Source organism: Alligator mississippiensis, chromosome 2, assembly GCF_030867095.1.
Source record: "Alligator mississippiensis isolate rAllMis1 chromosome 2, rAllMis1, whole genome shotgun sequence".
Lineage (NCBI taxonomy): Eukaryota > Metazoa > Chordata > Crocodylia > Alligatoridae > Alligator > Alligator mississippiensis.
The window spans coordinates 241,557,699-241,584,299 of NC_081825.1; the positions used below are offsets into that span (position 1 = coordinate 241,557,699).

General features: G+C 47.8%; 1 protein-coding gene and 1 long non-coding RNA gene across 3 annotated transcripts in view; one reads left to right on the forward strand and one right to left on the reverse strand.

Annotated features, from left to right (window-relative positions):
* The window catches only part of LOC109285443 (uncharacterized), a 34,825-nt gene extending 12,352 nt beyond the window's left edge, over window positions 1–22,473 (reverse strand). Inside the window, exons 1-4 of one of the 2 annotated variants that reach the window (XR_009460194.1) lie at window positions 22,416–22,473; window positions 2,397–2,482; window positions 1,892–2,117; window positions 1,434–1,558 (exon numbers count right to left, since the gene is read on the reverse strand). This is a non-coding gene — a long non-coding RNA (uncharacterized LOC109285443). The remainder of the gene's footprint in view (window positions 1–1,433; window positions 1,559–1,891; window positions 2,118–2,396; window positions 2,483–22,415) is intronic. The other variant, XR_009460195.1, reaches the window with a different exon arrangement.
* CCDC9B (coiled-coil domain containing 9B) overlaps window positions 16,309–26,601 on the forward strand; it is a 97,156-nt gene continuing 86,863 nt past the window's right edge. The window contains exon 1 of the mRNA XM_019496457.2: window positions 16,309–16,505. Within this exon, the coding sequence (XP_019352002.1) occupies window positions 16,485–16,505 (21 nt within the window). The 5' untranslated portion in view covers window positions 16,309–16,484. The remainder of the gene's footprint in view (window positions 16,506–26,601) is intronic.

The following is a 26,601-nucleotide window of genomic DNA, read 5'->3' on the forward strand; positions in this document are numbered from 1 at the left end:
TGCTAGCAACAGGCTTTAGTTCCCTAGCTTCTCCTACTCAGTTACTTACTCAAGGTAAGATCTTTTCTCTTTATGCGGCCTTTTCAAAACAGGGGGCATGTTATCTTTAAGGGTCTGATATATGCCAGAATGTATGGTATTCATGTGTTATGTGCTGACTACGCCCTGTGCAATACATAATCCCAATCCTACTAAAATATGCGGACACAAATTACTCACATGAGCAGTCCTGCTAAAGCCAGTGCAGTTCTGCACGGGTTGCAGAATTGAGCTCAGCTTGAGCAGGGCAAGTTGACCTCCCTAGTGCATCTAAAGGGCACTTGTGGGGAGCCACATTCTGACTAGCCCTCACCACCATGCCCTGGTTCTTGGCAGGGCTCTTCTGAAAGTTTCCTGTGTTTTATACCTGGCTTGGCCAAGAGGAGTTTTCAAAGTGGAGTGTGTTGGAACATTCAGTTTAGGATGCTGTAACGTGGGAGAAGTTTCAAAGCACACACGATTTCTACTCCACACACTCACACTGCCAGGGCATGCCAAATCCAGCCACATGCTCAGTCACTAGGATTTTAAAAAGGCTGCAGATGAAGTAGGTAACAGCTACTTTCAGTTGTTATTACTAACTGCTACAGTATCTGCACTGATCTGGGCCCCAAGCACAAGCCAGGTAGATACTTTACCCTGACATATGGGCAACAGCAAAAACTCCAGAGCCAGGAGACAGATGGCACAATGGCAATGCCAGTACTGTTTGGAAGCATCCAAATAAAACATCATGGCCCTCCTGTTATGCCTAAACTGGCTAGCTGGCTGGAGAAAAAGTGCTACTGAAAAGGAAGTATAGCAGATGGGCAAGTCCCAGACATCATATTTTTATCCCTAAACAATAAACATGTAAAGAAATGTGTCAGGGAACATCATTTGCCAGTAATATCTTGCATTAGTAAATGGTGTATGGGTGCAGGGGGCAAGCCACATATAGCAAGTTTTTGTCTGTGACATGGAATGGGGACATCCCCTTGGAAGTGAGCAGGTATACTACAATATCTTTATGGCAAAATTACAAGAAACCAAATGGTCAGGGATGCCCCTACACAAAACCCAGTCTTCTAGCATCCACTTCCATGCCATGTGTAGCCACCTTTGCCCTCACATCGTTTAGAAAGACTTAACAGTGACAATGCAGAATTAAACAGAAATGTTAGCTTCAGAAGAGAGCCTCACAACTTGACCAGAAGTGTGCTAACTTTAGCTACAAGAGTCATAATAATTCCTGTACAAAGGATTACACAATACTTGTATTGGGTCTTGCAAAATAAATCTCTTTCCCTGTCCAACACCAGCTCCTTCACATTGTAACAAATACAAGATCTGAACCAAGCCATTAACTATAACTTCTATGAAATCTATGAACCACAAAAGGAAACTGCACATACCTTTTAATCAATGCTCCTAGTGCCTATTCCTGGGCCTGATTCACTTGAGTCTGCTCCAATTGCTCATTTCCATAAATCCAGAGCATCTTGCCCCACCTCCCACAGGCTAGGAGGGTGTCCAGCTTCTGTAGGAAACAAAATTCAAAATGACATCTTGTCTCTGGAATTACCAATGTCTTGATATAGCAACAGCCTTCAGCAACCACTTGAGAAAGAAGTTGCAACCAAAGCATGCAAGAAAATCCAAGGAAACAGGAAGTCTTATGCAAGAGAAGACTACTTTCTACCTCTATCACCCATTTTCTACTGGTTCTGATCCTACTGGATGCGGTTATGTTATTTTCTGATGTGACAGCTTTGACTGATGTACGAGTTACAGCATCTATAAATTTCACCCCATCCCCAGGATCCCTACAATCTACCTTAACTATTACTAGTTACTCACTCAGATCACCTACCAAATTATTGGCTATCATTTTGTTTCTGATTGGATGGAGGTTGGGTACCATTGGCTGTCTAATTCCATCACTCCTTCCTACTCCTCAGCATCCTCAATGTCCTCTTCATCCTCTTCACCCTTACTGGGCAGTGGAATGACCTCGTTTATGGTAGCCCTCTTGGACCAAATTATTCCACTTCTCTGGATCATTACTGATTTGACTTTTCATACTTTCATTGACAAATCTGAAAGAATTCCCAAACCAAATCTCTGAAAGCAATTGGAGTCAATCAAAATGTTTCATTTTGATAATTCCCTATACATTAAATATTTCATTTTATTTTTTACATATGCTACTATAAATTAACTTGCTTTTTGAACCAAAAAGTTGTTTTTGAACTGAAAAAAATACAGAACTTTTCAATTTGAAAAATACCTCAGTTGAACCCCTTTGAAATTTATTTTCCCTTGAAAAATTTCACTGGCTTAGAATTTTCCAACAAAAATATTTTGTAAAAGATTACCTGACAAGCACTTCCTTTATCAGGTGGAGGCAGAGATCACACTGAAGAGATGCAGTTAGGACAGGAGCAGCCCTCAAATGACTTACCTAGAGAGGAGAAATTGACTGTGCTTAGAACATGCCTGTCTAATCTGCTGTGCACTTTTGCAGAGTGCTCCAATTAGTTTACAGGGAGGCTTCCCACTGCATAAATGTTTTTCATAAGCTAAATAGCTTGAAAAATATTCAGCCTGAATTATTAAAAACAAAACAAAACAAAACAAAAGTCAGCACAGAGACAGTTTAACAGAAATGATTCAATTAGTCCTCCCATTCTTTACATATGGGAAGACTGGTGGCCTTTAAAAATCTTCTAGAATCCACTGTTTCTTCATGTCTTTGGACCCTAGAACAAATACCCTCCGCAAACAGTTCAGGACAGAACAAGTACTCTCTGGAAATGGTTCAGGACGGTGACTGTCAGGAAACTTATACCATTTTTAAAGCACTTCAGGATGGCCAGGGTGGATGGACAACCATTGGTGCTTAAAATATCTCAGCACAGCTGTTTCTGCTACAAACAATCTAGTGTGAGCAACTTCAGTCCAGAGCTGGAGGTTTCATGTCTAGAGGAAAGAGGGCACATTCAGTCACCGACCTCGGTTGAAGCTGTTTACAAGGTAACGAACAATGCTAGTTACAGCAGTTATATCAGTTGTTCAGTACCACTGCCTGCTGATAACACCTTCCTCTGTCACTACTAAGCAAACAAAAATTAGGGTATAGACAGGTATATTTGGAGCTTTTTCAAAAGGACAACATTTCTAAAGGGCAACAGCTGTTAAGTTCAAATTGTTACCTGTGGACAAGACAGAATGATATAAATGTAGTAAAACTGCTCCAACTTTAACATTGAATGTAGCATTATCTTTCAATCCAATTTTTACGTCTTACCAAAAAAATGAAAGCCGATTGCTGTCTCATAATGTAACTACTATTTTGATGGCCAGTTATGAGAAGATCACACATCTGTAAACCATATGTCTCTTCCTTGATTGAAGGAACATAAACCCCCTTCTGCTCCTTTGCCTTCCACTTCTCAGGTGGGTAGACACAAAAGACTTTTCAAGAGGCTGTCTCCAAAGCTAAACTGGACCTCAAGAATGGCTCTGACAGATGGCATCTCTCTTTGGACCTTTCCTTTTTGTTAAGGTCTAATCTAGAACACACACTTTAAAAGCCTTCTCCTTCAGCACACAAATATATTCAAGTGTAGCTGGTTCAATAGCACTCAAGGGATTCCACTGTACCTGCTAAACCAGAGAAAATAACGAAAACAAATATTTCCTACTCTTGTATCTCCCTCTGGTGGTTTTTATACAACATTACTGGTGAATTACTTAGAAGTCTTAATCACAATGATCTGCACTGGAAAAAAAAGTCAGATACAGTTCATATTTCACCAATGGTACTTCATATTTCACCAATGGAAACTTTAGTACAGATCAGGTGCTGGTATCTTTATCACTGTATCATCTAAAACTCTTTAGAAACAAGTCTATACTTTCCCCCCAATCATAAGTTCTGTAACCACACATCCAGACAAGTGTTGCCAGCAGAATTTGTACCTGGGCATTAGGCAGACAAAAGATACCACATTTACCCAAAGAACCTTATTAGACCAACTAAATCAGGGGCGGGCAATTATTTTGGGCAGAGGGCCTCTTACCCAGTTTTGGCAAGCGGCTGAGGGCCGCATGGGTAGCCCCACCCCTTGACAGGTGCCCCACCCCCTGGTCACCGTCTTGGGACCAATGTCCCAGGGCCAGCACCGGTGGGGCCCACAGCGGGGTACAGGCTGGGAGGGGTCTGTGGAGCCAGGCTGGGATGCACCAGCAGTGAGAGTGGGGAGCTGGCCCGGCTCCATAAAGCCCCTGCCAGCCGGGACCCTAACTCCTGCCGCCCTGCTCTGGGACCCACCAGCATTACCCCTGGGACACCAGTGCAGGCCCCGTGCTCCCACTGACTCTTGCACCCACTGATTCCCAGGGCCCCTGCAACCCTGAGGTACAGGCGGGGGGCAGTGCAGCCCCAACCCCCTGCTCACTGGCAGGGAAGGAGCTGGTACTGAGTGCGGGGAAAAGTGGCCCCTCCCCCGCCCTGTGCAATTGTGAGCTCCAGGCAGGCAGCAGCAGCAAACACTGCCCGTCATGGCAAGCTGGGGGGCCACTTTCCTTCATGCCAAGCATCTGCTGCAACCACAGCACAGCCCCAATGGGCAAGCCCAGAGCCGGCATGGGGCACAGGCTGGCAGTGGGGGCAGGTTATAAGCTGGTGGTGAGTGCAGGGAAAAGCGGCCCCTCCCCCACTCCGTGGCTGCTGCTCCTTGCTGCAGCTGCTTGCAGCCCATGTGGGGCTGCCTGTGCCTGCTCAGGACAACCCCACATGGGCTGCAAGTGGCTGCAGCAGGAAGTGCTGGCCACGGGGCGGGGGAGGGGCTGCTTTTCTCCATGCTCAGCACCAGCACTTTGCTGCCCGGGGTCCTCCCTTGCTCTTTCTCCCTCCCCTCCCCCCTTACCTGAGTTTCTGGTGCCAGTGCAGCCACATGGTCCCAGGCCAGAAGCCCCTGCTGTTGCAGGAGCCCGCTGGGACTTCCCCTAGGTCCTACTGCCCCTGGCTCCTGTCATTTTTGACAGGAAGCAAGGACAGATAAATATAAATTTTCTAAATTTTTAAGGGGCCCCTCAGGCCAAATAGAATGGCCTCGCAGGACAAATCCAGCCCATGGGCTGTATTTTGCCCACCCCTGAACTAAATAGTTGGAAAAATAGTTCTTTGAAAACTTTCAGGCACAAAAACCCTTCTTCAGGCATAGGGAGAGTCTGCTGGTGTTTTTGTGCTCTCTTGGATGGAATAGAAGCCAAAATGCAAAATGCAGCTCTGTGAAAATGCAAATGAGTGGCAACGAAGATCAGAGGGGATGGGAGACAACTGCTGCCAGACAGGTAGGTGGGGGTGGCGGGGTGGGGGAGAAATGCGGGAAATGTTGGCCTGGTGACAGAATGTAGCTGGTAAAGTGTAGAGATGTTACCTGGGGTTACCAGATGGCAGGCAGGCTTGTTATAATGTGCCATAAATCCAATGTCTATATTTAGTCCATGATTTCTTATATCTAGTAGATTTATGAAGTGAAGTCCGTAGGCTCAAATATCTGGGTATTGCAGTTTGTCATAAAAGTTTGATACATGTAGCAGAGTTATTTCTCTCCCAAAATGCCCTTATTCTAGGGGTAGCATTCCAGTAGTTACAGTTTTCAGATTGCAATGCACTGAAGTCATTTGTGGCTTCCATTCAAATCCACTGTCAACTCTTCTGCTATGGCACAATTCAGTTGGGTTCCAGATCCATTCACACTAGGTTAATGCCAGCCTGTGTACCCACAGCATACCTATTATGATCAGGATTGGGTTGACCTTCTGCCAGCATCCGGCACAGGAATAGAAGGGATGAAAAGTCACTACATTTAGTCCCCTATTATTACAGGTACCCATGTCATGCAATCCACTTTATACTCTAATCAAACTCCATTTTTATCTGGGTGTTCCAGATTCTTCATTTATGAACTGACATTGGATTGGATATCATCAGTGATGAGTTATTTTACAGTATGCCTCGAGAGGATACATACCTGAATGTTCATCTGCGCTCAAATGCAGCAGTGTCATAGTTACGTTTTACAACAGAGCATATACAGCACTGTTTCCTCCTTGATTTATTGTCTATACTTTGTGTAAACCAATCCAGTATGGAGCTTGGCAAAGAGACTGATGTATTGTTTCAGGTTGACTTTAAAAAACAAACAAACAAAACCTTTTGGCTTGGAAATACTGAAACATTTCATTTCAACATTTTCAAAAAGAAACATTCCAACTTAATTCCAAAACAGCATTTTTCATTTCATAGTCAACTGTTATTAAACAAAAGATTTTAAAAAGGAAAGAAAAAAACTAGCCTAAATAGCCTAAAATGAAATAAAACAAAGAAAATGTTTTGTGTCAACCCAAAATGAAGCTTTCTAGGGTTTTTGCTTTGTTTTGTCTGCCCCCTACCCCAATTTCCATCTTGTTTCAACTCAAACTGAATTCCTTTGTTTAGATCCCCAACATAAAAATCTATTGCTCAGTCTCAGTGTGTCCAGGCTCTAATGACTTTCTGCTACTACAATAGCAAATCTTTTCCTGTTTTCTGAAGCACCTTTTTCTTAATCTCAGAATTCAGCCATAAAGATATGCAAGGGTGGTAGAGTCCCCCATTTATGTAAGCCCCCTGCCCACACTAGCCCTGGCTTTAGGCCCCAGTGTTCCCATTCAGTAGTCTGGATACAAATCAGTTGCAGCAGAGAAAAGGATGTGGCCCTACTTCTTCCTTCATAGTCCCTGGTGAACAGAGCTGGCTAGGTGAACTATGGAAAGATTGGTTACCTCATCCTTTATAATGGCACAACATTCATGCTCCTCCCTGAGCACATGGGGAATTTAAGGAAAGATTTTCTTTCTACAGGTAGAAAGCCTGAAGCACTCACACTGGAGCACTTTCTCTCAAGTGCCTTATAATTTGCAGGATTGAGTCGAGGGGGACGTCAGGACTATTTGCAGGCAGTTTTATAGTACCACTTGCTATTTAGAGAATCAGAATTTAATGTCTCTCACTTGAGAATAAGGACCCTAACTCCTCTCCCATCAGTGTAACTGCAATGGGCAGTGTGGAAGGAGAATTGCAGGTTCAGTAAACCCAAATTACAACTGGGCAAAGGCAAGAAAGGGTGTTACCACCAAAGATAAGGGCAGGTTAATTACAGAAGCCTCTTGAATCATGAGTTCAATCAGAGTACCAGCAAGCTCTCTTGACTTGCAGGTAATCTGCATTTTTGAGAGATCTCTGCTGTTTGAGAACAGTGCTAGGTCAGCTGGGCACAGCACAGCAAATTTTTGCAGCATTCTGAGCAGTGCGTGGGCAACTGGTGCCACCTTAGTCAGTGGGGCACCTGCTCCCCCAGCAACCAATCAGCAACCGGCCAATCCTGCTGAATGGGGGGAGGGCATCCCCCCATGGCAAAACTTACCATCCAGTGATCAGCCACACTGCTCCCGGAAGCGGCCATGGCCTACATCCAGTGTTCCCACTCCCCAGCCGGCGCTCGCAGAGGGAGCACCGGTGCTTCTGCCTGCCCCCCTGCCCATTGCCTAAGCGGGGAGCGTGGCCAGTCAGGGGGTGCACCAGCACTCTCAGGGGGTACACATGCACCCCCTATGCATCACCACTGGAGCAGTGCATCTACTTACCCTCCATGCCTAAGGATTAATTAGAGCTCAAGTTGGTCCTTAAACACTAATTGCCACCCTTGCGGTTTTTTTCACATGCATCTATCTCCTTGACTTTTCTAGGATGGTCCCTGTGCTTGGAATACTCTATACCTGTTTTCTAGGATAGCTTTCTCACCTCAACCAGCCTGTTGTGAAATATTTGAATGCAAGTGAATGGATACAAGCTAACTGAAGTGATACTGAAGTTAATGGAGTTTTTTCATTCTAGATTTACACTAGCATAACTGAGATCAGAATCCAACCTCATCTGTTTGCTAGGGCATAATGGCATTCCAAACAGGAAGAGAAATTGGCCTATTGATGCCCCCTTGTGTTTTTCTGTGGTCTTGCTGTATTCAATCCCATGTGTTCCAAGGGGTGGACTCACTGCCCTGCAGACTGTTTTTAGCTCTAGCTAAAAACTCAAGTGTAGTGATATTAATTCAGGTTTAGAAATGACTGACAGTGAAGTATCAGTGTCAAGATGTTGAAAAAGTCTAGATTTTGTTTTGTGAATCTGAATAAGTGGTATACATTTAGCTATAATAACTACAGGACTGATGACATGCTATCTTTTGGCTATTTTGACTATTTTTTACCTAGTTTGTTGTGATTTTTTAAGCTTTGCATATAATCTAACAAATCAGTGCACATTCCAAGAGTTATATATATTTTTACTTTGATCTTGAACTTAAAAATGTAATGCTAGGCCCCCCTTCTCCTCCCCAGCACATTAATAAAACTTCTAGTTTCTCTTTAACTGGAGAAAAAATGTGTTGTGTTACACGTGATGATGTACCACACTTTCTACACCCCCCATTTCAAAATCCTAGATCTGCCCATGGAATGAATGAATTTAGAATAAATGTGAAATGCTTGTTACCTAGTACTGTCTGTTGACTAAACAACGGTTGCATAAAAAGTGGAAACAAGGCATGCTGTAAGACCAGTGAAGTGGGGGGCAGGATAGGAGGAGATGTCAAAATGAGGGGTTTTAAGGAGCTTCATACAATGGAACAAAAAAAGGTTAATCCAGCAAAGACCACATTAACTCAAGCTAGAGTTGATAATGGACAAGTAACAATGCTTTTATCTGTGTGATACAGAAAGGGTTATTTGTTTGCATTTCAGGATAATAATCAGGCTCCTTCAGTCATTCTTTGCAGAAAATGTTGTGAGAAGACACTTTTATGCATCCATTAAAGCCCATTGATCTTTCAGTCAAAATGGATAGCAGCTAGCAAACCGAAACTAGTATAAGTCACTGTTAGACAGATCTGCTATTTAGCAATAGCAGGCACAGAATGGAAATACCTAAACTCCTTCCCTAGCTAATGCAGTCCTAGGCTTTTCCAGTCAGCTCTCCCCTCTACGCTTGTCTATATCACAGCCAGCTAGCAGCTGAGGCCTCCAAGAGAAACAGCTGCTGCAAGCAGTGGAGCTGGTGACTCAGCAGGTGGAATATGTTAGAACGTGAATGGGTGTTCCAGCAAGGTACTGCAGGGGGATTCAGATACTGAAAGCACAGACTAAGGGATGAGGGACCAGATTGTGTGCTGTGCACCTCTGGAGGTGCAGCACAGAAGGCACGTCCTGGGAGAAGGCCAAAGGGGGAAGTATGTTTCTTTGGCAACTGTAGAATTCAGGACTGCTCTGAAGGCTGGCACAACCTGTGAGTCAGCATGGCTCCACTGGCTCCTCTTCAATATCTGTCCACATAGCCAATTATTCCCCTCCACACACCTAGTCACTCCCCCAGCATAACTGTACACGAGGGCTGTATGTCTGGCCTGCAGCCACTTACCCCAGCCTTCCATTGCCCCTATGCTGGGGTACCCCTCAGGGATTGGTTAAGCCAGTTTACAACACATGAGCCACCATAAAGAACCCAGAATTGGACCAAAACATCAGCTTGAAATCCTGATCATCTAGGGGCGCAGACAGAGGTAACAATTTGTGCCTGGTCTGGCCACAGAAAGCAGTCTATAGCTGTAACCAAACACAAATGCATGGCTGCAGACTACTTAAAAATGACTGATCAGGCAAAAATCTGAACCTTCCTTGTATGATGATTCAGATGAAGATGTTTCAAAACAGAAGGTCTCCTGTAACTTGTCTGCGCTGCCTCCTAGACTCGAGCTGTTTTCAGAATGCGAGGGGGGGAAAGGGAGTGGAGAGAGTTTGGTTTGTGGTTTCTTCAGCCCCCGCTGAAGGGTGGGGTGGGTGCATTGGAGTCCCCCCCCAGGTGCAGGGGGGGGGGGGGGGGGGCTCCAATTTACCCATCCTCCCCTCCAGAGCTGGCTGGAGAACCCCTAGAACAGAGGTAGGCAATTTTTACGGGCAGAGGGATGCTTACTGAGTTTTGGCAAGCTGTCGAGGGCCACATGGGTAGCCCCAACCCTTGACAGGTACCCTGCCCCCTGGTTGCCATCTTGTAACTGGAAGTCCCACTCCCTAACCCCCTGACCTTTGCCACCAGAAGTCCCTCCACTTGCCTCCAGAAGTATTCCTTTCAGCAAGGGGTTTTGCCTTCTTGTAACCAGAAAAACACCAAAATAAATTCTAAATAGAACATCTAAAATATTCATTAATTTGATTTCAAAAAATATTTTTGTTCTGGTTTGTATGTGTTTGTGTAGTGTACATAGAGGTGATTTTATATAATAGCTTAAAATGAAGTCTTACTCTTGTATATTGTGAGGGGGGTATAGGTTTGTAGAGGGCTGTGGGTGTGTGGGGGATGGTGTAGATGCGTCTGTGGGGGGAATAGGTGTTGGGGTGTGGGGTGAAGGAGCATGTGGATGTGTGTGGATATGTTAAGTGTAGGGGGGATGTGTGTAGGGGGAAGGTGGCTGGAGTATGTGGGGGTCTGTGTATATGGCAGTGCAAGGGGGGTGTGGGTGCATGTGTATGGTGGGGTGCGCATGCAGGACTTACCTGAAGAACACACACACACACACACACACACACACACACACACACACACACACAGAGTCCCTCCCTATGCACACAGACACACACCCTAGGGTACCAGTGTGGGCCCTGTTCTCCTGCAGTCCAGCGATGCAGCCAGGAGCCAGGTGGTGCCGGAACGGTGCAGGGGCAGGAAGGTAGGGAAATGGTCAGGGGTGAGGCAGGGCTGGGCTGCTGTGTCTTGCTGATGGCTCCCCCTGGGTCCTACTCCCCCTGGCTCCTGCCATCTTTGACAAGCAGCTAGGAGCAGATAAATATTTTCTAAATTTTTAGGGGCCCCGCGGGCCAGATAGAATGGATCCAGCCTGTGGGCCGTATTTTTCCTGCCCCTGCCCTAGAATGAGCTCCCTCTGCTTTCTTTTCTCCCTCCCCTTCTGAAAACAGCTGGGGCTGGCAGGGAGGAGGGGCCATTGCTAGGGGAAACCGGCTGCAGCCAGCAGCTAGATTCCCTTTCTACCTGGAACCAACAGCGAACTTCTGTTTGGTCCTGGGGAACATTGGAACTCAGAACACTTCCTGCAAAGTGTTCTCAGTTACAGTGGGGAGCTGAACTTCTGTCTGTACCCCATATGCACTAAAAATCTCTTAGCACTTTTTATGAGAACATACATGTTAACTCAGGTATCTTGGCCAAATTCCAACATAAGTAATTAGATTCTGTCTTCTTAAAACACTATTGCTATTTCCCATTATCATAATGTTCATTTACTGTCATACACTGCTAGGTAGAATTGCTATTCACTGTTAATTCGCTGCCATGGATCACCTTGGAGATGGCTCCATTTCAGCCTTCAGTGAACTAGAGGTCCTTCTCCTGGATATAGATTACCAACTGTTTCTGGGATAAGAAAAAGCAGTTCTTTCTGTGGTAGAAGAGTACGAAACATCTTTTATTTGTCTCTCTCTCCTCTGCCAATTAGGCTAGGGCGGATATCCAGGGGTTGTTAGGATGGTTCCCAAATGCTGGGACCTGTAACAACACTCCCGGTTGCTAGCAAAATACCAACTGCCCATACAGAGGCAACATTTAATATACAAATGAATACTGCTTTCAACAGTAAAGCAACACTCTTATCTAATCAGGGCAAGCTCTCAGTTAGTATCCTGGCAATTTCAGGAGGAGAACCTTTTAGTTATATTACACTTACAAGTTCCCCAGTAGCAGTTCAGCATATCCAACCCCCTTCACTGACATCTGTGTATTAAGAACTCAGTTGAGAATCCCAAGAGCACAGACAGGCCCCAAACCAGCTTGTTCTGTCTTGTTCTAAAATAAAAAAATGCAGGGGTGTAGCAAGCAAGGGGGCTTCCCCATTGGTGGCCTACTTCTCCAGGATCTAATGCAGTGGTTCTCAACCTTTTTTGTACCAGGACCCATTTGTAAACATCAATGGCCAGTCCTGACCCAATGCCCCTCACTCCTGACCGCTGCCCCCCCATCCCCCAGTGTGTGGGGTTGGGGGTGGGTGTGTGGAGTGGGGGGGCAGAATGTGGGACATGGGGGGTCCCAAGCAGCCCCTTGCGCATGCAAGGGAAAAGCCATGATTTCCCACATTTTTCTCCTTCAAAGAATCCATTTGTCACGGCGGGGTCCTCGCAGAGGGCCGTGATCTCCTTGAGGCCCTCTCACCGCGCTACTTCGGCCCGAGGGCACCCTCCATTCTCGCCCGCCACGTCTTGATGGAATATGTAATAGGGAGGCTGCCTTGTGTTTCCTCGGGCACGTAAGCTCCTGGACCCCTCGTGGGTCTCCCCGTACAATGGGCGCTACCCAAGCACCCCAGCCTTATGGGCTATGCGTGGCTCCTACCTCCCCTGATACCACGCCCCAAGCCTCGCAGATGTAATAGACGTTGTCCGGTCTGTACGCCCGCTTCCCGGGCCTCCTCTCTAACATGGCCCACTCTGGGCTCCCTCTCTCATGCCCAGCCTCTTGCTGGGACTCTCGTCTAGCCCACTCTGGGCCTCCCCTGCCGGTGTGGTTCCGCTCAGGGACTCTCTAGCGGGCCTCCGGTCCTATGGGCCAACCGCACGGGCACCCTCTCTGACCCTGGCTCACCGCGCTGCTACTCCCTGTCTTCTCGGGGCAACCGCAGTGCCCTGCCTCAGTCTGAGGGGTGTTGCCACACTAGCCTGCGGCTGGGCTCGCGACGCCCGTCTCGGGCTTCTCAGTAATTGCCCCTCTCTCTAGGGCTCCTCAGTATGGCGCTCCCCCTCTTTGGGGCTCGCCGTGCCCACTCTGGGCTACTCAATAATACCGCCCCTTTCCTGGGGCCGGGGTCTATGTTCCCCCACATGCAATCCGGGGTCTAGGTCCCCGTCCGCAACCTACGGGTTGCGCCCGCGACCCACTGGCCGCGCTCCTCGCCGCCAGTTGCTCACGCACTAGCGTGCGAGCTGCGCCTTCCCTGGCGCTATGAAAATAATGCGCCCTCTTGGCGCTAGGGCACCCCACACTCTCTGGGGTCCCTATAATTGAGGCCTCCTCCAACCCCTACAGCCTCACCCAAGCCTCCGGGTGTAACAACACAAACACAATGCAAAACCACAAGCCCCTACGCTGTAACATAACCACGAGCCGCATGGCCAAAACTCATTATCATAGCTCAAGCCTCCAGGGCTATCACGAGCTGTACTTGTGACTCAGGCTCCCTCCCACATCTCGGTCGAGGGAGCTCCCGCCCCCCCGGCCGCCGGCAGAGAACCGCCAGCCCGGCCTCAGCCCTGGGCCCCACAAGGGCCAGGCCCTGCCCCCCACTGGCAGCCGGCCCCCCCCAGCCACTCCGGCAACCCACAGCTGCGCTCAATTAGCTCTGCCAGGGCTCTCTCCCTGGCAGTCTCTCCTCTCCAGGAGCAGGCACTAAGGTGCCCTGCGACACCATTTTTAAAGTTTGTTGATCCATTTTTAAGGTTTGCTCACAACCATAGGTGGAGGGAGAAAAAATTATATAGGGGGGCTGAGTGCATGCACATTCAACCCCCCCAAATGGGATGCAGGATAGAGCAACAAGCAGCTTGTCTAGGGGGTGCCTGCTGCTGGGAGGGGGTCACAGCTCCTGCTGCTGCTTGCACTCCGGAAGGGCACAGGGGGCATGTGTCCCTGGATCTGCACGGGGAGAGGCGGGCTGCCGCTGTGGGCTGGGGCTGAGGCTGTGGTGGGCTCTTCCCAGTGGGGGGTGGGATTGGGCTGTGCTGTGCTTGGGGTGGGTGGTGGCAATGCTGGGAGGGTGGGTTGGGGGGGCTACGGCAAATTTTGGGGTGGCTGAAGCCTCCCCCCATAGCCCTCCTCCCAGAGACACTGCTGCCCACCCTGAGTGCAGCCTGGTCCAGCCGCCACCTGCCCGCCGGGAAGAGCCTGGCACCATCCCCGGCCCCAGCCCGCAGCGGCAGCCTGCCTTCCCTGCATGCCCTCCTGGGGTGCGCATAACAGCAGGAGCCACACACCCTCCCCCCCACCCAGACGAGCTGCTCGTGGCTCCATCCCACGCCCCACGCTGCCCTGGCTGTGTAGCGCCTGCCCCAGCCCCACTCCCACCCCACCCTTGCTGCTCTATTGCTGCCCCGTTTTGGTGGGGGGGGGACTAAGCCCCATTAGTCTGTCCCCCTCTTCTGCCACCTATGTTCACAACCCTTTCATATGCTCACTACCCGTATACACAGCAGTTTTTGGCTGTCTTTGTCACTGCCTGTGTCACTGCTGGGAGTCCCACCGTTCCTGCCAGCCTCTCTTGCCCCTATCATGGTTCTCAAAGGGCATCCCTTCCCACCAATCAGCAGCCAATCTCAAATTGCCAACTGGACCCTAAAGAGTCACAGAACAGCACTGCCCTTTTCAGCTTTAGCTGATCAGGGAAGGGAAAAGGCTCTGCAGAGCTGCACACCTCCCTCAATCTCCTCAGCTAGAGGGCACTTGGGCTACAGTAAACACGTGGCTTTTTACTTCCTTTATCTCAACAGCATCTTCTGCAACCTTAGCAGATCCCTCCGTTTTTTCCCCTGTTTTTGGAAGCCAGAATTTACAGGCACCATTGTCTTTGCTGTGGATTAGAGATGATTCCCATAATCAGTCACATGGCTGTTTTCCTCAAAGTCCTGTTACTAAACCATTCTTTCTGCTCTACTCTAGCCTTAGCTCTAATTTGCAAGTTATGAATATGCACAGGCTAGAGGCCTGATTCAAAGGCCACTGGAAACAACTGAAGTCTTTCCATTGACATCATGGGGTATGGAATCAACATGCAGGTGAGTACGGGACGCACTCTCACTTCATCATGTCTCTGAACCACTCAACATGTATTCAAGGAACCTGTTTGAGGTGGGGAGTGGGGCCTCCCTTTCATAGCATAAAGCATGAATACCTTGTGGCAACTCGTAAGTGTTCGAGGTTGACTTGAAGATTTTATGGAAAAACAAAATAGTGCTTGACTATTAAAACAAAAATAAAACCAAAACAAATCAAAATAGTCCTTCCTTCTCTGGTGGGTCTTAAGGATTCAAGCCAGGTCAAGATCATTCAGAGAGAGAGAGAGAGAGAGAGAGAGAGAGAGAGAGAGAGAACAGCTGCTGGTGCCCAGGGAGGACAGAGAAAATGCTCAGGGACATGAGGTTGAAATAATATTTTCAGTGCAGGCCAGCAGGGAAGGGGTAGGGTGGGGATGGGAAGTATCCCAGATATCGGCATGTGGGCCTCTCTAATACACTCTGATGCACAGAATGGCTGCCTCAGAGAACAAAGGCTCAGTAGTCATCTACCTGCTTTTGCCAATATGTGAATTAGGAAGTGGCAAGAATTTTCCATCATTATCACAATACCTCTGACCTTTTCTCTCTGACTCCCACTTCAAGAAGCTAAAACAGCTATTCATGTCAGGGGAAAATATGAGCAGGAAAAATTTCTCCCTGCCTCAACCCCCGATTTCTTCTGTCTTCTGACTTGTTCTTAGAGTTGGTCAGATTATTCAGTACCAATATTATCACTGGCAAGTGCAGGCGTTTTTGTGGCATGAAAATCCTTTTAGAACCAGTCCTTTCAGAATCAATCCCAGTTTCAGCAAATGTGTTTATCATTTGCGATGATTTGTGGAGTCATTTGGATGGACAATGTTCAGCCTGTGTTACCCAAAAAAATTTACTTTGACAGTGGGCTTTCCAATATTTGTGGTGTATGCTTTGTCATGTATGCCGTAAGGTATTGTTTCTGCTCCCTGATTGGATGAAATAAACATTTCAAATAAACATAAGCAGGAAAATAAAGAGGAATGAATACTAACAAGCAAATACAAAATAGGACATGCCCAGTACAAATTTTAGGATGAAGGATTGTTCATGCTAGAATTATGAAGCATTACAGACCCAAGGCTACTTTCATGAATACCTGCCAGCCATTCAAACAGTCCTGCAGAACAAATAACATGTCCCCATAACTAGCTATGTAGTGAAGTCAGGGTGTCTCTGAATCCATTTTTATTGTTCACCAAAGTTTACATGTTCCTATATGGGGTTATGGCATCGGGAAGTAAAAGGAAGTCTTGGGGGAAACAGGAGGGGGGTGTTTCTTTTAAAAAGAGAGTAAGAGTCGAGAGGACACAAGCGCTCACTCAAATACCCTGTCTGTGCTTGGTATATTAGGCAGCCAGTGCTCTTGGCTGGGAGCCCAGACGAGGCTTTTGTAATCAAAACATGATCTTGTATGCTGTGCAACCAGTGCTGAGAAAGGCCGTCTGATGGCTCTCTTCTTTTAGCTCTGCTTTGGAATCCACCAGGCTTCACCGCTGATGTCCAAAATGCACCGAGCTGTGAGTGCTGTCTTTCTTGTTACTGAGAGGGGAGTGGGGGATTCATTTCTCTTTTTACAAGCCAAGAAGCGACTTGCACTCTCCCTCTTTTTATTGTTTTTGTGGTTGTTTTGGGGGTTTGTTTGCTGCCGGCAGATGCATATGGAAAATGATTTGAGATGTGTGGGAGGGAGGGTGGGGGATGGATTTCATATGCCAATTATGGGGTAGTTTGCAGCGTCTGGCTCTGGACAGTGTGCTGATCCAGAAGGGTGGGGGGTGGGCAATATAAATGTAATGTCAGGGAATACTAAACTACCCATCCTGTTATTAGGAGTCAGAGGCTTTTAGCTGCAGCTGTTAGGTCAGAGGCTGAGAATATTTTTTAGAGAGCTTATGCATTGGTTTACATAGAGAAGTGTTAATTCAGGGCTCTGCCCCTCTCTCCTTTTTCTTCTTCTTACCTTCTCTGTCACCTTGCTCCCCTCTGAGGTATCCCCTCTGAGGTCCCTCACTACAGAAAGAGCTGATTTGGGGAATATGCAGGGAAGTGCTGCTCACAGAATGATGATATTTTCTGAGAAAAGAAGTCATCCCAGGGACTGATGGCCTTCCTGATGGGGTTGTGTGTATGTGCATTAAAAATTGTGGGGAGAGGAAATAGAATGAGATACCACCATTTAAATGAAGCATGTTGCCTTTTGCTTTCCTTTTCTCCTTTTGTTTAATTTTATCTTTAACAGAGCCAGGTCTCTCTTGCATTGCCCTGCCTATGTGTCTCCAAGGCATCGGGCTGAGCTTTCTGATTCACAACCACTGCACGTTTTTTCTGCCAAATCCATTTATAACTCTCTGCTCCAGTCACTCTGACATACGGGTCTTGGTTCCCCGGAAGAGCTTTATTCAGGAGAAGGTGAAATGTGTCAGGATGGCAGGGTACCCAAGTGGCAGGGTAATAGGCATTCCTTCTAGAAACCCAGGAATGGGAACATAAGGCTTGTTATCAGCTAGATCAGAACAGCAGCTATTACAAAAGCGCTGACTATGCTTGAATGTATAATCATTCAATGATCCCTAGAGAATCACTGTCAGGGTTTTAAATGCTGCCCTGCATTTCTGCACTCGTGTTGTTTTTGTTTTGTGGTTGTGTTTTTTTAAGTGCATAGGGAATCGATTTAATTTGTTTCTGTCGATGAAATTGATTGTGAAAATAAAAAGGCTGAATAAAGGTAAAACTTTTCTAACAATCACCTCTATTGGAGTGTAGAATAACCCCTAGGGAAGTAGTGAGAGTCCCATTGCTAGACTCGTTTTAAACCAGGTTAAACACTTTCAAATGCATAATTGGGAACAACAAGACTTTTACATATTTCCCATTTACAGATCTGTGTGTGTATACACATATATTTCTAATGACTTTCTGGAATGTGGATCTGCCATTCTCCATTCAAATTAATTTGAAAATTAAAAGGTGTGTGTTTCAGGGCACATAATAATCTGATCCCATCCTGAAAAAGGCAACACCCGCAACACTCAGCTTGTCAATTCAGCACTCTCAGAATGGATTCTTTTCAAATAGATGTGAAATTCAACTTAAACTAGTCATGCATACTTGTCGTGAAAATATACATACCCAGTTATACCATCTAGTCACCTGTCATTTGCAAAGATGGTTGACAATAATGAAAAAGAATATTTCATTCACATAAAAAAATCAAAACACTAAAAAACTCTCCAATAGGAGAATTTTGCAAGGCCGGCTTAAATGTTTTCAAAGCATACTTGAGCCAGAATTTACTGGTATGTTTGCAAACTATAGGTCTTATGAAGTCCTGTTACAGTGCCACTTATATATCATCACTCTGCTACCTATGGCATTCATGTTCAGTCACTACACAAATAAAATTATCTTTAATTACAACATGAGGTACCTTTTAACAAACCAGTTTAGCCACCTTTTTCCTTATTGGTTTATTAACAATATCCCGATTTACGCCTGATCCTTGATAGTTACATTTCGTATTCCTTGGACCTGATCCTGCTATGAGCTCTGTACAAGCATATTTCTGTGCTTACAAAAAACTGATTCATTTCAGTTTAGCTCCACATGGGGTTAGTGATCTGTTTACATGAAGCCTATTGCAGGAGAGCAGGGCCTACCTGTAATTAGCTCAGTAGATTAACTATCTAAGGAACATTTGGGTACTACAACCAGGAAGCCAGGGAAAAGAGCCCAGCATTATTATTTTTAAAAGAAATCCCATTTTTTTTTTATGAATGTTATGAATAGTTAGGCTAGGTACAGATGTTTGGGGAGATTAGGGGGGAATTAGTTTGTATTAAAAATGGACACCCACTCTTAGTTCATCCAGATGAAGACCTTACACTTAGATTGACCTAACTAGGGATCTAAGTACAAACTGTACAGAAGCTCAAGAAATTTAGATTTGTGTAAAATGGCCAACCTAATCTAAGTTAAGTGTACCACTGAGGTAGTCTAACTTAAATCAGTTCAGGTGAGATTGATCTAACTGAACTACTGTATGGATCCCAGCATATCTCCAGGGCTGGGAAAGCCCAGCTGCTGTGCTGTACTTTTCCTACAGCTCCCCTTCCCTCCCCTCCACCCAGCACTGAGCTATTTTTAGCCCTTTGCCCCTTTCCCAGATGAACAAATCCTATCCCCCGACCTAGTGTGCCAAATGCCCCATCCTACAAGCCACTCCTGGTGCCAGTTTTACTGTTATTCACTGGTACCAGGAGCTGATCGAAGTCAGGGTGAGAGAAGGGGTGAGCGGAACTGGGGCATGGGTTTGCTGGGAAGGGTGTTTTTCATCTGGGGGTGGAGGGAGGTCAGGGGGCTAAAATTAGCTCCTGGTCAGGGGGGGAAAGGAGAGAGAACCCCCTGCAGAACCTGCTAGCCCCCCTAATCCTGCCAAACCCTCCTGGACCCCACCAACCCCTTGCGGACCCTGTTAGTGCCCCAATCCCTCCAAGCCCCCTGAAGACCCTGCTTCCCCCCAGCCCCTGCTCCATTAACCCCCCTCCCATCCCAATTTACCTTAGATCAGGTGGCAATGTTTAACTCAATCTAACCTCCCCAAATGTCTGTTTGTACCCTTATGGTCAGCAACACTGTACTGATCAGAAGCTCTAAGGGACCACAGAATGTATTTGGGAGGGAAATTGAGGTAGACAATAACTGGGGGAGGCTGCTGGGCCTAGGAAAAATAGATAAAAAGGCAGTAGGGAATAGATGGATGGAACTGGAGGAGGATGAGAGAGAAATAAAGTACTGTAAAAGTGGTGCTGTAGCTGTGATGGCCCAGTAATTATGAACATTTATTATGGTGATATCTTTTATTGGACCAGCTATGTAGTTGGGGTAAAAGTTAGACAAGCTTTCAAATGCAACACATTTTTTGTCAGGTCTCTGATGGTAGGAACCAGGCACAGCATATTGATACACAGCAGAGGGGAAGGGGCAAGAGAAATTCTCAGAGGTAGCTGCCCATTTAATGCCCTGATGCCATAATTAGAAGAAGAAAAGAAGCTGGTAACTGGGAGATCGAGGCCTATCAAAAGGGTGGAGGGTCATTTTGACCTTTCCTGCTTGGAAAGAATTCAGGAGTTGGGTAAAATATAAATGTGCCATAAGGCTGCTATCAGTGTTTAGACCTTGGTCTTTAGTGCCCAGTCAGTTTATGAATTTTTGTTCCCAGGTTCTCCTTTTAAAATAAATAAAGAGAGCAGGCAAGAGATGTAGAATTCCCATGCAGAACAGTGGTGAGAAGAGAGGAGAAGCTTTGGGAAAGAGGGCAAGTTATGGGCCGGGGAAGGGAATAGAATCTGGAAGGCAGAACATGAAGAACAGAAAGGGTTCGGACCAAGTGGAAGAGAGGAGCCGGAGAAAAGAGGATGTCTAACTTGGAAGTTGTAAGGGGAGAGAGCTGCATGGAGGTGAGAGCTGGATGGGAGAAAGGAGAAAAAGGGGAGAAGAAAAAAAACTAGTTGAGAGATTTAAAGGGGAAACTGGTCCCAGGGAAAAGAGACCTAGATAACAAGAAAGTCAAGTAGAGAGAGGACAAAATTCAACTGAGATGCAATCGGTTTGAGATGTTCATGTTTGTTAAAGAGAAAGCTTAGTGTCAATTTTTTTAAATCATAAATCAGGCTTTAGTGTCCTTGTGAGAGGGGGCCATCTCGAAGCCAGTCCAATCATTGGCCTCCCTACCTGTCTAGGGCAATCCTCCCACCTAACTCCAATCTGCCATGCTTTTGTTGTAACTAAAAAAAAAAGTTGTTCCCAGGTGGAAGGATGCCTATTTAATGCCCCAATGCCAGAGGCACAATACATGGCTCTGTACTGCCCCTACACCATGTCCCATGCCTCACAGATGGCATCATCAGTTGACTCTTATATAGTCCTTTCCAGAGTCAAACTCTGCCCCTATGCTTGACCTTTTTCATACTGCCCCAAGTGGGGCAGAGCGAATGTAGCTCTATTGCTAGACCTCAGTCACAGTGCCCCTCATTAGGCCTCAATCACACTGCCCTTCTCTGTATGGCCTTTCAGACTCCCTTGGCTCTACTCCATACAGCCTTCAGGCTTCATCTCTAGCACTCATGGTCCTGACCCCTTGCAGAACTTCAGTCCACCCAATTCAGGCCCTATTCTATGACAGGGTACCAGGTCTACTGCCCACACTCTGGGCTGACTCCAGCCCTGGCCAATACTTTGCCTCCTTATTAGGGCCACTACTCCACCCCCTCACTGGGGCTTCTGGGCCTTATGCCCCTTGGGCCTCAGGGGTCTGATGACATGCCTGGACCACAAACCTGTCCCCTCTCTGGGGTAACCCACCAGATCATGGGGGCTGAGGTTTTCCAGTGCCTCATCCTCACCTTTAACTGGGGAGGCACAGGTGTGCCATTTCCTGGGGACTGCCCAACCACAGGGAGCCCCACCCCCATTCACCCCAGCAGGGTGTAGTTTCAGGTCATGGCCCAGGACCTGGAACCTCCTTGTAACAGGCATCACTTCCGAGCCAAGTTGCGGCCTGCTCACCTGTTCCCGCGGCAACCGCCTGCCTTCTCGCCTGCCACATCTTGCTATTAATTAATTAATTAATTAGTGGGAGGCTGCCCATTATAGTGCCCTGATGCCAGGGGGCGCTCTGCGGCTCCGACCTCCCCTAATACCGCAGCCCAAGCCTCGCAGATGTAATTGCTGTTATCTCTCTTCTGCCCCCTTTTGGGGGCTCACTGTGCTGTCCCCTTTCTGGGGCTCCCTATGCCCACACTTGGGCTCAATCGCCCCTCTCTGGGGCCGGGGTCTACGCGCCCTGTAAACTGTGCCCTCACTGGCGTCCGGCTGTGCCCTGCTTGGGCTTACAAAATGGCCCCCTTCCTGGAAGCTTGCCCCGCCCACGCTGGGGCTTCAGAAATGCCCTTCCCTAGGGCTGGGGTCTATACACCCCGTATGCTGCACCCTCCTGGGTGCCGGGGTCCCCACACACTGCTGCGAGTCCCTATAAGTAGGGTGCGCCCTCACTGGCGCCTGGCTGTGCCCCGCTTGGGCTTACAAAATGGCCCCCTTTCTGGGAGCTTGCCCCACCCACACAGGGGCTTCAGAAATGCCCTTCCCTAGGGCTGGGGTCTATGCACCCCGTATGCTGCACCCTCCTGGGCGCCGGGGTCCCCACACACTGCTGTGGGTCCCTATGAGTAGGTTGCGCCCTCACTGGTGCCGGGGTCCTCACTTTACCGTGAGCCCCCCTATGAGGCCTCCTCCAACCCCTAATAGCCTCACCCAAACCACCAGTTTAATGGACAAAACAAAGCACAAGCCCCTAGGCTGCAACATAACTATAAGCCGCCTGGCTACAACCACACTGCTCCAACATCTTGGAGCTGACTCTCAAGCAGTACCTGCGGCTGCTTCTCGCATCTCTCCCCCAGGAGCTCCTGCCTCTCTGGCTGTTGGCAGGGACCTCCCAGCCTGGCCTCAGCCCTGGGCTTTATAAGGGCCAGGCCCTGCCCCCTTCTGGCCAGCTGGCTCCCATTAGTTGCCCCAGCAACCTGCAGCTGTGCCCATTATGTTCTGCCAGGGCTCTCTCCCTGGCAGTTTTCACTCCTTAGGAGCAAGGCACTGACGTGCCCTGTGACACTCCTCCATCCCCATAGTTCCTACCCTGACCTCCAGGTGTTCTGGGAGCAGTAGTACTCCCACCAAGTGATGTTCACCTTCAGATCTCCAGTTGCAACTACTGACCCTGCTCCCTGGGCCTGGTTTTATACTCTGGCAGCCATGCTCTCCTGCAGTCGGGGCCTCCTGGTTGCCATGTGACCACCTGATTGGCTCTGCTGTCACCTGTGGGCTACTCTGCTGCCTAGTCAAACCACTAAAGTGGCAGGCACCAAAAGGTGTACTGCCAAACTCCTACTGTATGGGACTCAGACAGACCTGACAGTGGGTGTGAAGTGGATGCAGAACTCAAGCATTTTGTATCATACACATAGACAAAGGGATAATCTGCCCTCAGTTAAAAGACAGATTTACCATCACATAAGAAAACAAAGTGCTGATGTTCTGGTATATGGACATAATGAGAATGATTTCAGGAAATCTTGGGCCTGGGTTTTATCTGTACATTGGTTGGTGTTTTACAAGAATATTTTGTGCTATTAGCAAGTTATATTAATACAATGTATTACAAAAACATTAAGAATTCTATAATTCTTGACACCATGGCCACAGAAGCAAGAGAGCAGGAAGATTTCAGCTTTCCTAATTCTTTAAATTACAGTGCTTGCCCTCCTGGTAATGGACAAAAACTTGGAAAGATGAAGCAAGTGCATGTTACAGACTTGGCATCCTACTTGCTTTGTCTTATTGGTGCCTAAGAACTTTTCAATTCCTTCCCCTCAATTTTTCAGTAGTTAGAGAATCACAGGATTGGAAAGGACCTCAGGGATCATCTAGTCCACCACCCTCCACAAATGCAGGATTCACTGTTCCTAAACAATCCCAGACAGATACCTGGTCAGCCTCTTCTTGTAAATCTCCAGTGAAGGAGATTCTACAACTTCCTTTGTTCCATTGTCCTACTGTTATAATTTCTGATAAAGCTTCCGCTGAGATTTGATCTAAATCTTCTGTATTGTAGTTTAAATCCACTGCCTCGTACTGCACTTCGTGCTGAGTGAGAACCATTTTTTGTCCCCTGTATGGCAGTTTGCAAATATTTGAAAACTAGCTGAAACCCACAGAACTTTTGCAATTAAATTTTTATTGCAAAAGTATTTCTTTAAATACAGGATTTTTAATTATGCTTTGACCGAATACTTTAATGGAATCAAAACTTCTCACCCTTGAAAATGGGACTTAGCCCCCACAAAAGTGGGGCAGTGCAGGGGGTCACAGGGCAGCCCAGACATGGGCTCCAGGTGGCTGCAGTGGGGAGAAAGGGGTGTGCACAGACAGACACAGAGCCTGTAGGCAGCCAGGATTGCAGCCAGATACCTGCTGTGGTGGGCAGTGCTCTGTATGCTAAATTGGGGAAGGGGAAGGGGAAGAGGAAAAGGAAGGGGTGTGGTGGGGAGGCAGATCAAGGCCACCACAGTGAGGGGGGAGTGGGGCAGGGGCAGGGGATGGGATGAATGGGGCCTTTGGGCAGGTAATGGGACACTCAGAGCCTGGGCAGCTTGTCCAGGGGTGCAGGGCTGGGGGGGGTCCTGCTACTGCACGCACCTCAGAAAATGACTGGGGGACATGTGCCCCTTGGATTTGCACGTGGAGTGGAGGCAGGGTGCCTGCTATGCATTGGACTCTTGTACGCTGCTGCCCCAGGAGTACAATGGCAGCAGCATGCAGAGCCCAGTTCCCCACTGCTTCTGCCCCATCCCAGCTATCTGCAGACTAAATGTCTGTCTGTGCATGCCTGCTGCAGCCGCCCGGAGCCTGCACCCAGACTGCCCTGTGGCCCTCTGCGCTGCCTCGTGTTTGAGTGGGTTAAACCCTATTAGCCCCAGCCTTCCGCCACTTATGCTTGTAACCCTTAAAAATCACAATGTGGGGAGAATTTTGTGGTTTCTGTGTAGCTTGCAAAATCATGATTTTCTCAGGGCTCGTGTAGGTTCCTGGCTGTATTACAGGACCTTCACCTTCTCCAGGAAGTGCACAGCCCCACTAGGGGTAACGCCTTGCTGGACCTGGTCCTGGCCACTGGGGATGGCCTGGTGAGTGGACTGCAGGTCCTTGACCACCTGGGCAATAGCGATCATCACCTGCTGGATTTCACTATCCAACGCAGGGTGTCAAGGGCTTACACCACGGCTAAAGCCCTTGACTTCAGAAGGGCCAACTTCAAGGAGCTTAGGAGACTAGTGGGGGAGGCACTGAGGGCCCATAAGGTAGAGGAGATGGGAGTCCATGAGGGATGGTCGTACCTTAAGGGGGTGATCCTCCAGGCCCAAAGGATAACAGTCCCTGAGAGAAGCAAGGTGGGTAAGAGTGCTTAGAAACCCCCTTGGCTCAGCAAGGGCATTCAGGAATGCCTGAGGACTAAAAGGGGGAGCGTATAACCAGTGGAAGAGAGGAGCTATCACCAAGGAGTACTCCTCCTTGGTCTATAAGTGTAGGAGGGCTACTAGGAAGGCCAAGGCAGAGATGGAACTCAGGCTAGCATCCAGGATGAAGGACAACAAAAAGTCCTTTTTCAAGTACATTGGGAGCAAGAAGAGGGCACCAGGCAATGTAGGGCCCCTGCAAGATGCAAACGGTAATCTTGTGGCTTACCCAGACAAGAGAGCTGATATTTTTAACAGTTTCTTTGCCTCTGTTTTCTTGAACAGGGACTGGGACATCCCACCTACCAGAGGTAGGGACTATCTCGGGGATAGCTCTGTCAGGACTTTGATCGGCACAGATGTAGTTAGGGATCTTCTGGAAAGGCTGGACATTTTTAAATCTGCAGGTCCAGATGCCCTCCACCCAAGGGTGTTGAGGGGGCTGGCAGGGGTCATCGCGGAGCCCTTGGCCAGGCTGTATGAGCATTCGTGGTCATCTGGCCAGGTGCCGAGGGATTGGAAACTGGCTAATGTGGTCCTAATTTTCAAGAAAGGGAGGAAGGAGGACTATAACCCAAGTAACTATAGGCCTGTAAGCCTCACCTCGGTGCTTGGGAAGATCTTGGAGAGAATCATCAAGAAGCACATCGGTGGGGGGCCTGCAGGGGAGATCATGCTCAGGGGCAATCAGCATGGGTTCATCAAAGGCAGGTCCTGCCTGACCAACCTAATTACCTTTTATGACCTAGTAACTAAATCCTTGGATGATGGTGTTGCCATGGACATAGTCTTCCTAGACTTTAAGAAGGCCTTTGACACTGTCTCTCACCCCATCCTCATCAATAAATTAAGCAACTGTGGCAAGTCTGCATAGTTGGATGGGTAAAAAATTGGCTGATGGGGCACACCCAGAGAGTAGTGGTGGATGGGTTGTACTCAACCTGGTGAGATGTGAGCAGTGGGGAGCCCCAGGGCTTGGTCCTCGGGCCTGCACTGTTTAACATCTTCATCAGCAACTTGGATGAGGGGGTGGAAAGCACGCTGTCCAAGTTTGCTGATGACACTAAGATGTGGGGCAAGGTAGACACACTTGAAGGGAGAGAAAGGCTGCAACTAGATTTAGACAGACTACAAAAGTGGGCAGATGAGAATAGGATAGGGTTCAACATAGATAAATGCAAGGTGCTGCACCTTGGGAGAAGGAATCCACAGCATACATACAGGCTGGGGAGTTCCCCTCTTGAAAGCACAGAGGTGGAAAGGGATCTTGGAGTCATTATTGACTCCAAGATGAACATGAGCCGCCAATGCCAGACTGCAGCCAGCAAGGCCAGTCATACCTTGTCATGCATCCAAAGATGCATCTCAAGCCAGTCCAGAGAAGTGATACTCCCCCTCTATGCGACTTTGGTCAGGCCGCAGTTGGAGTACTGCGTCCAGTACTGGGCACCGCACTTCAAAAGGGATGTGGCCAGCCTGGAGAGGGTTCAGAGGAGGGCCACCCGCTTGGTAAGAAGGGAAGCAGGACAGGCTGTATGAGGAGAGA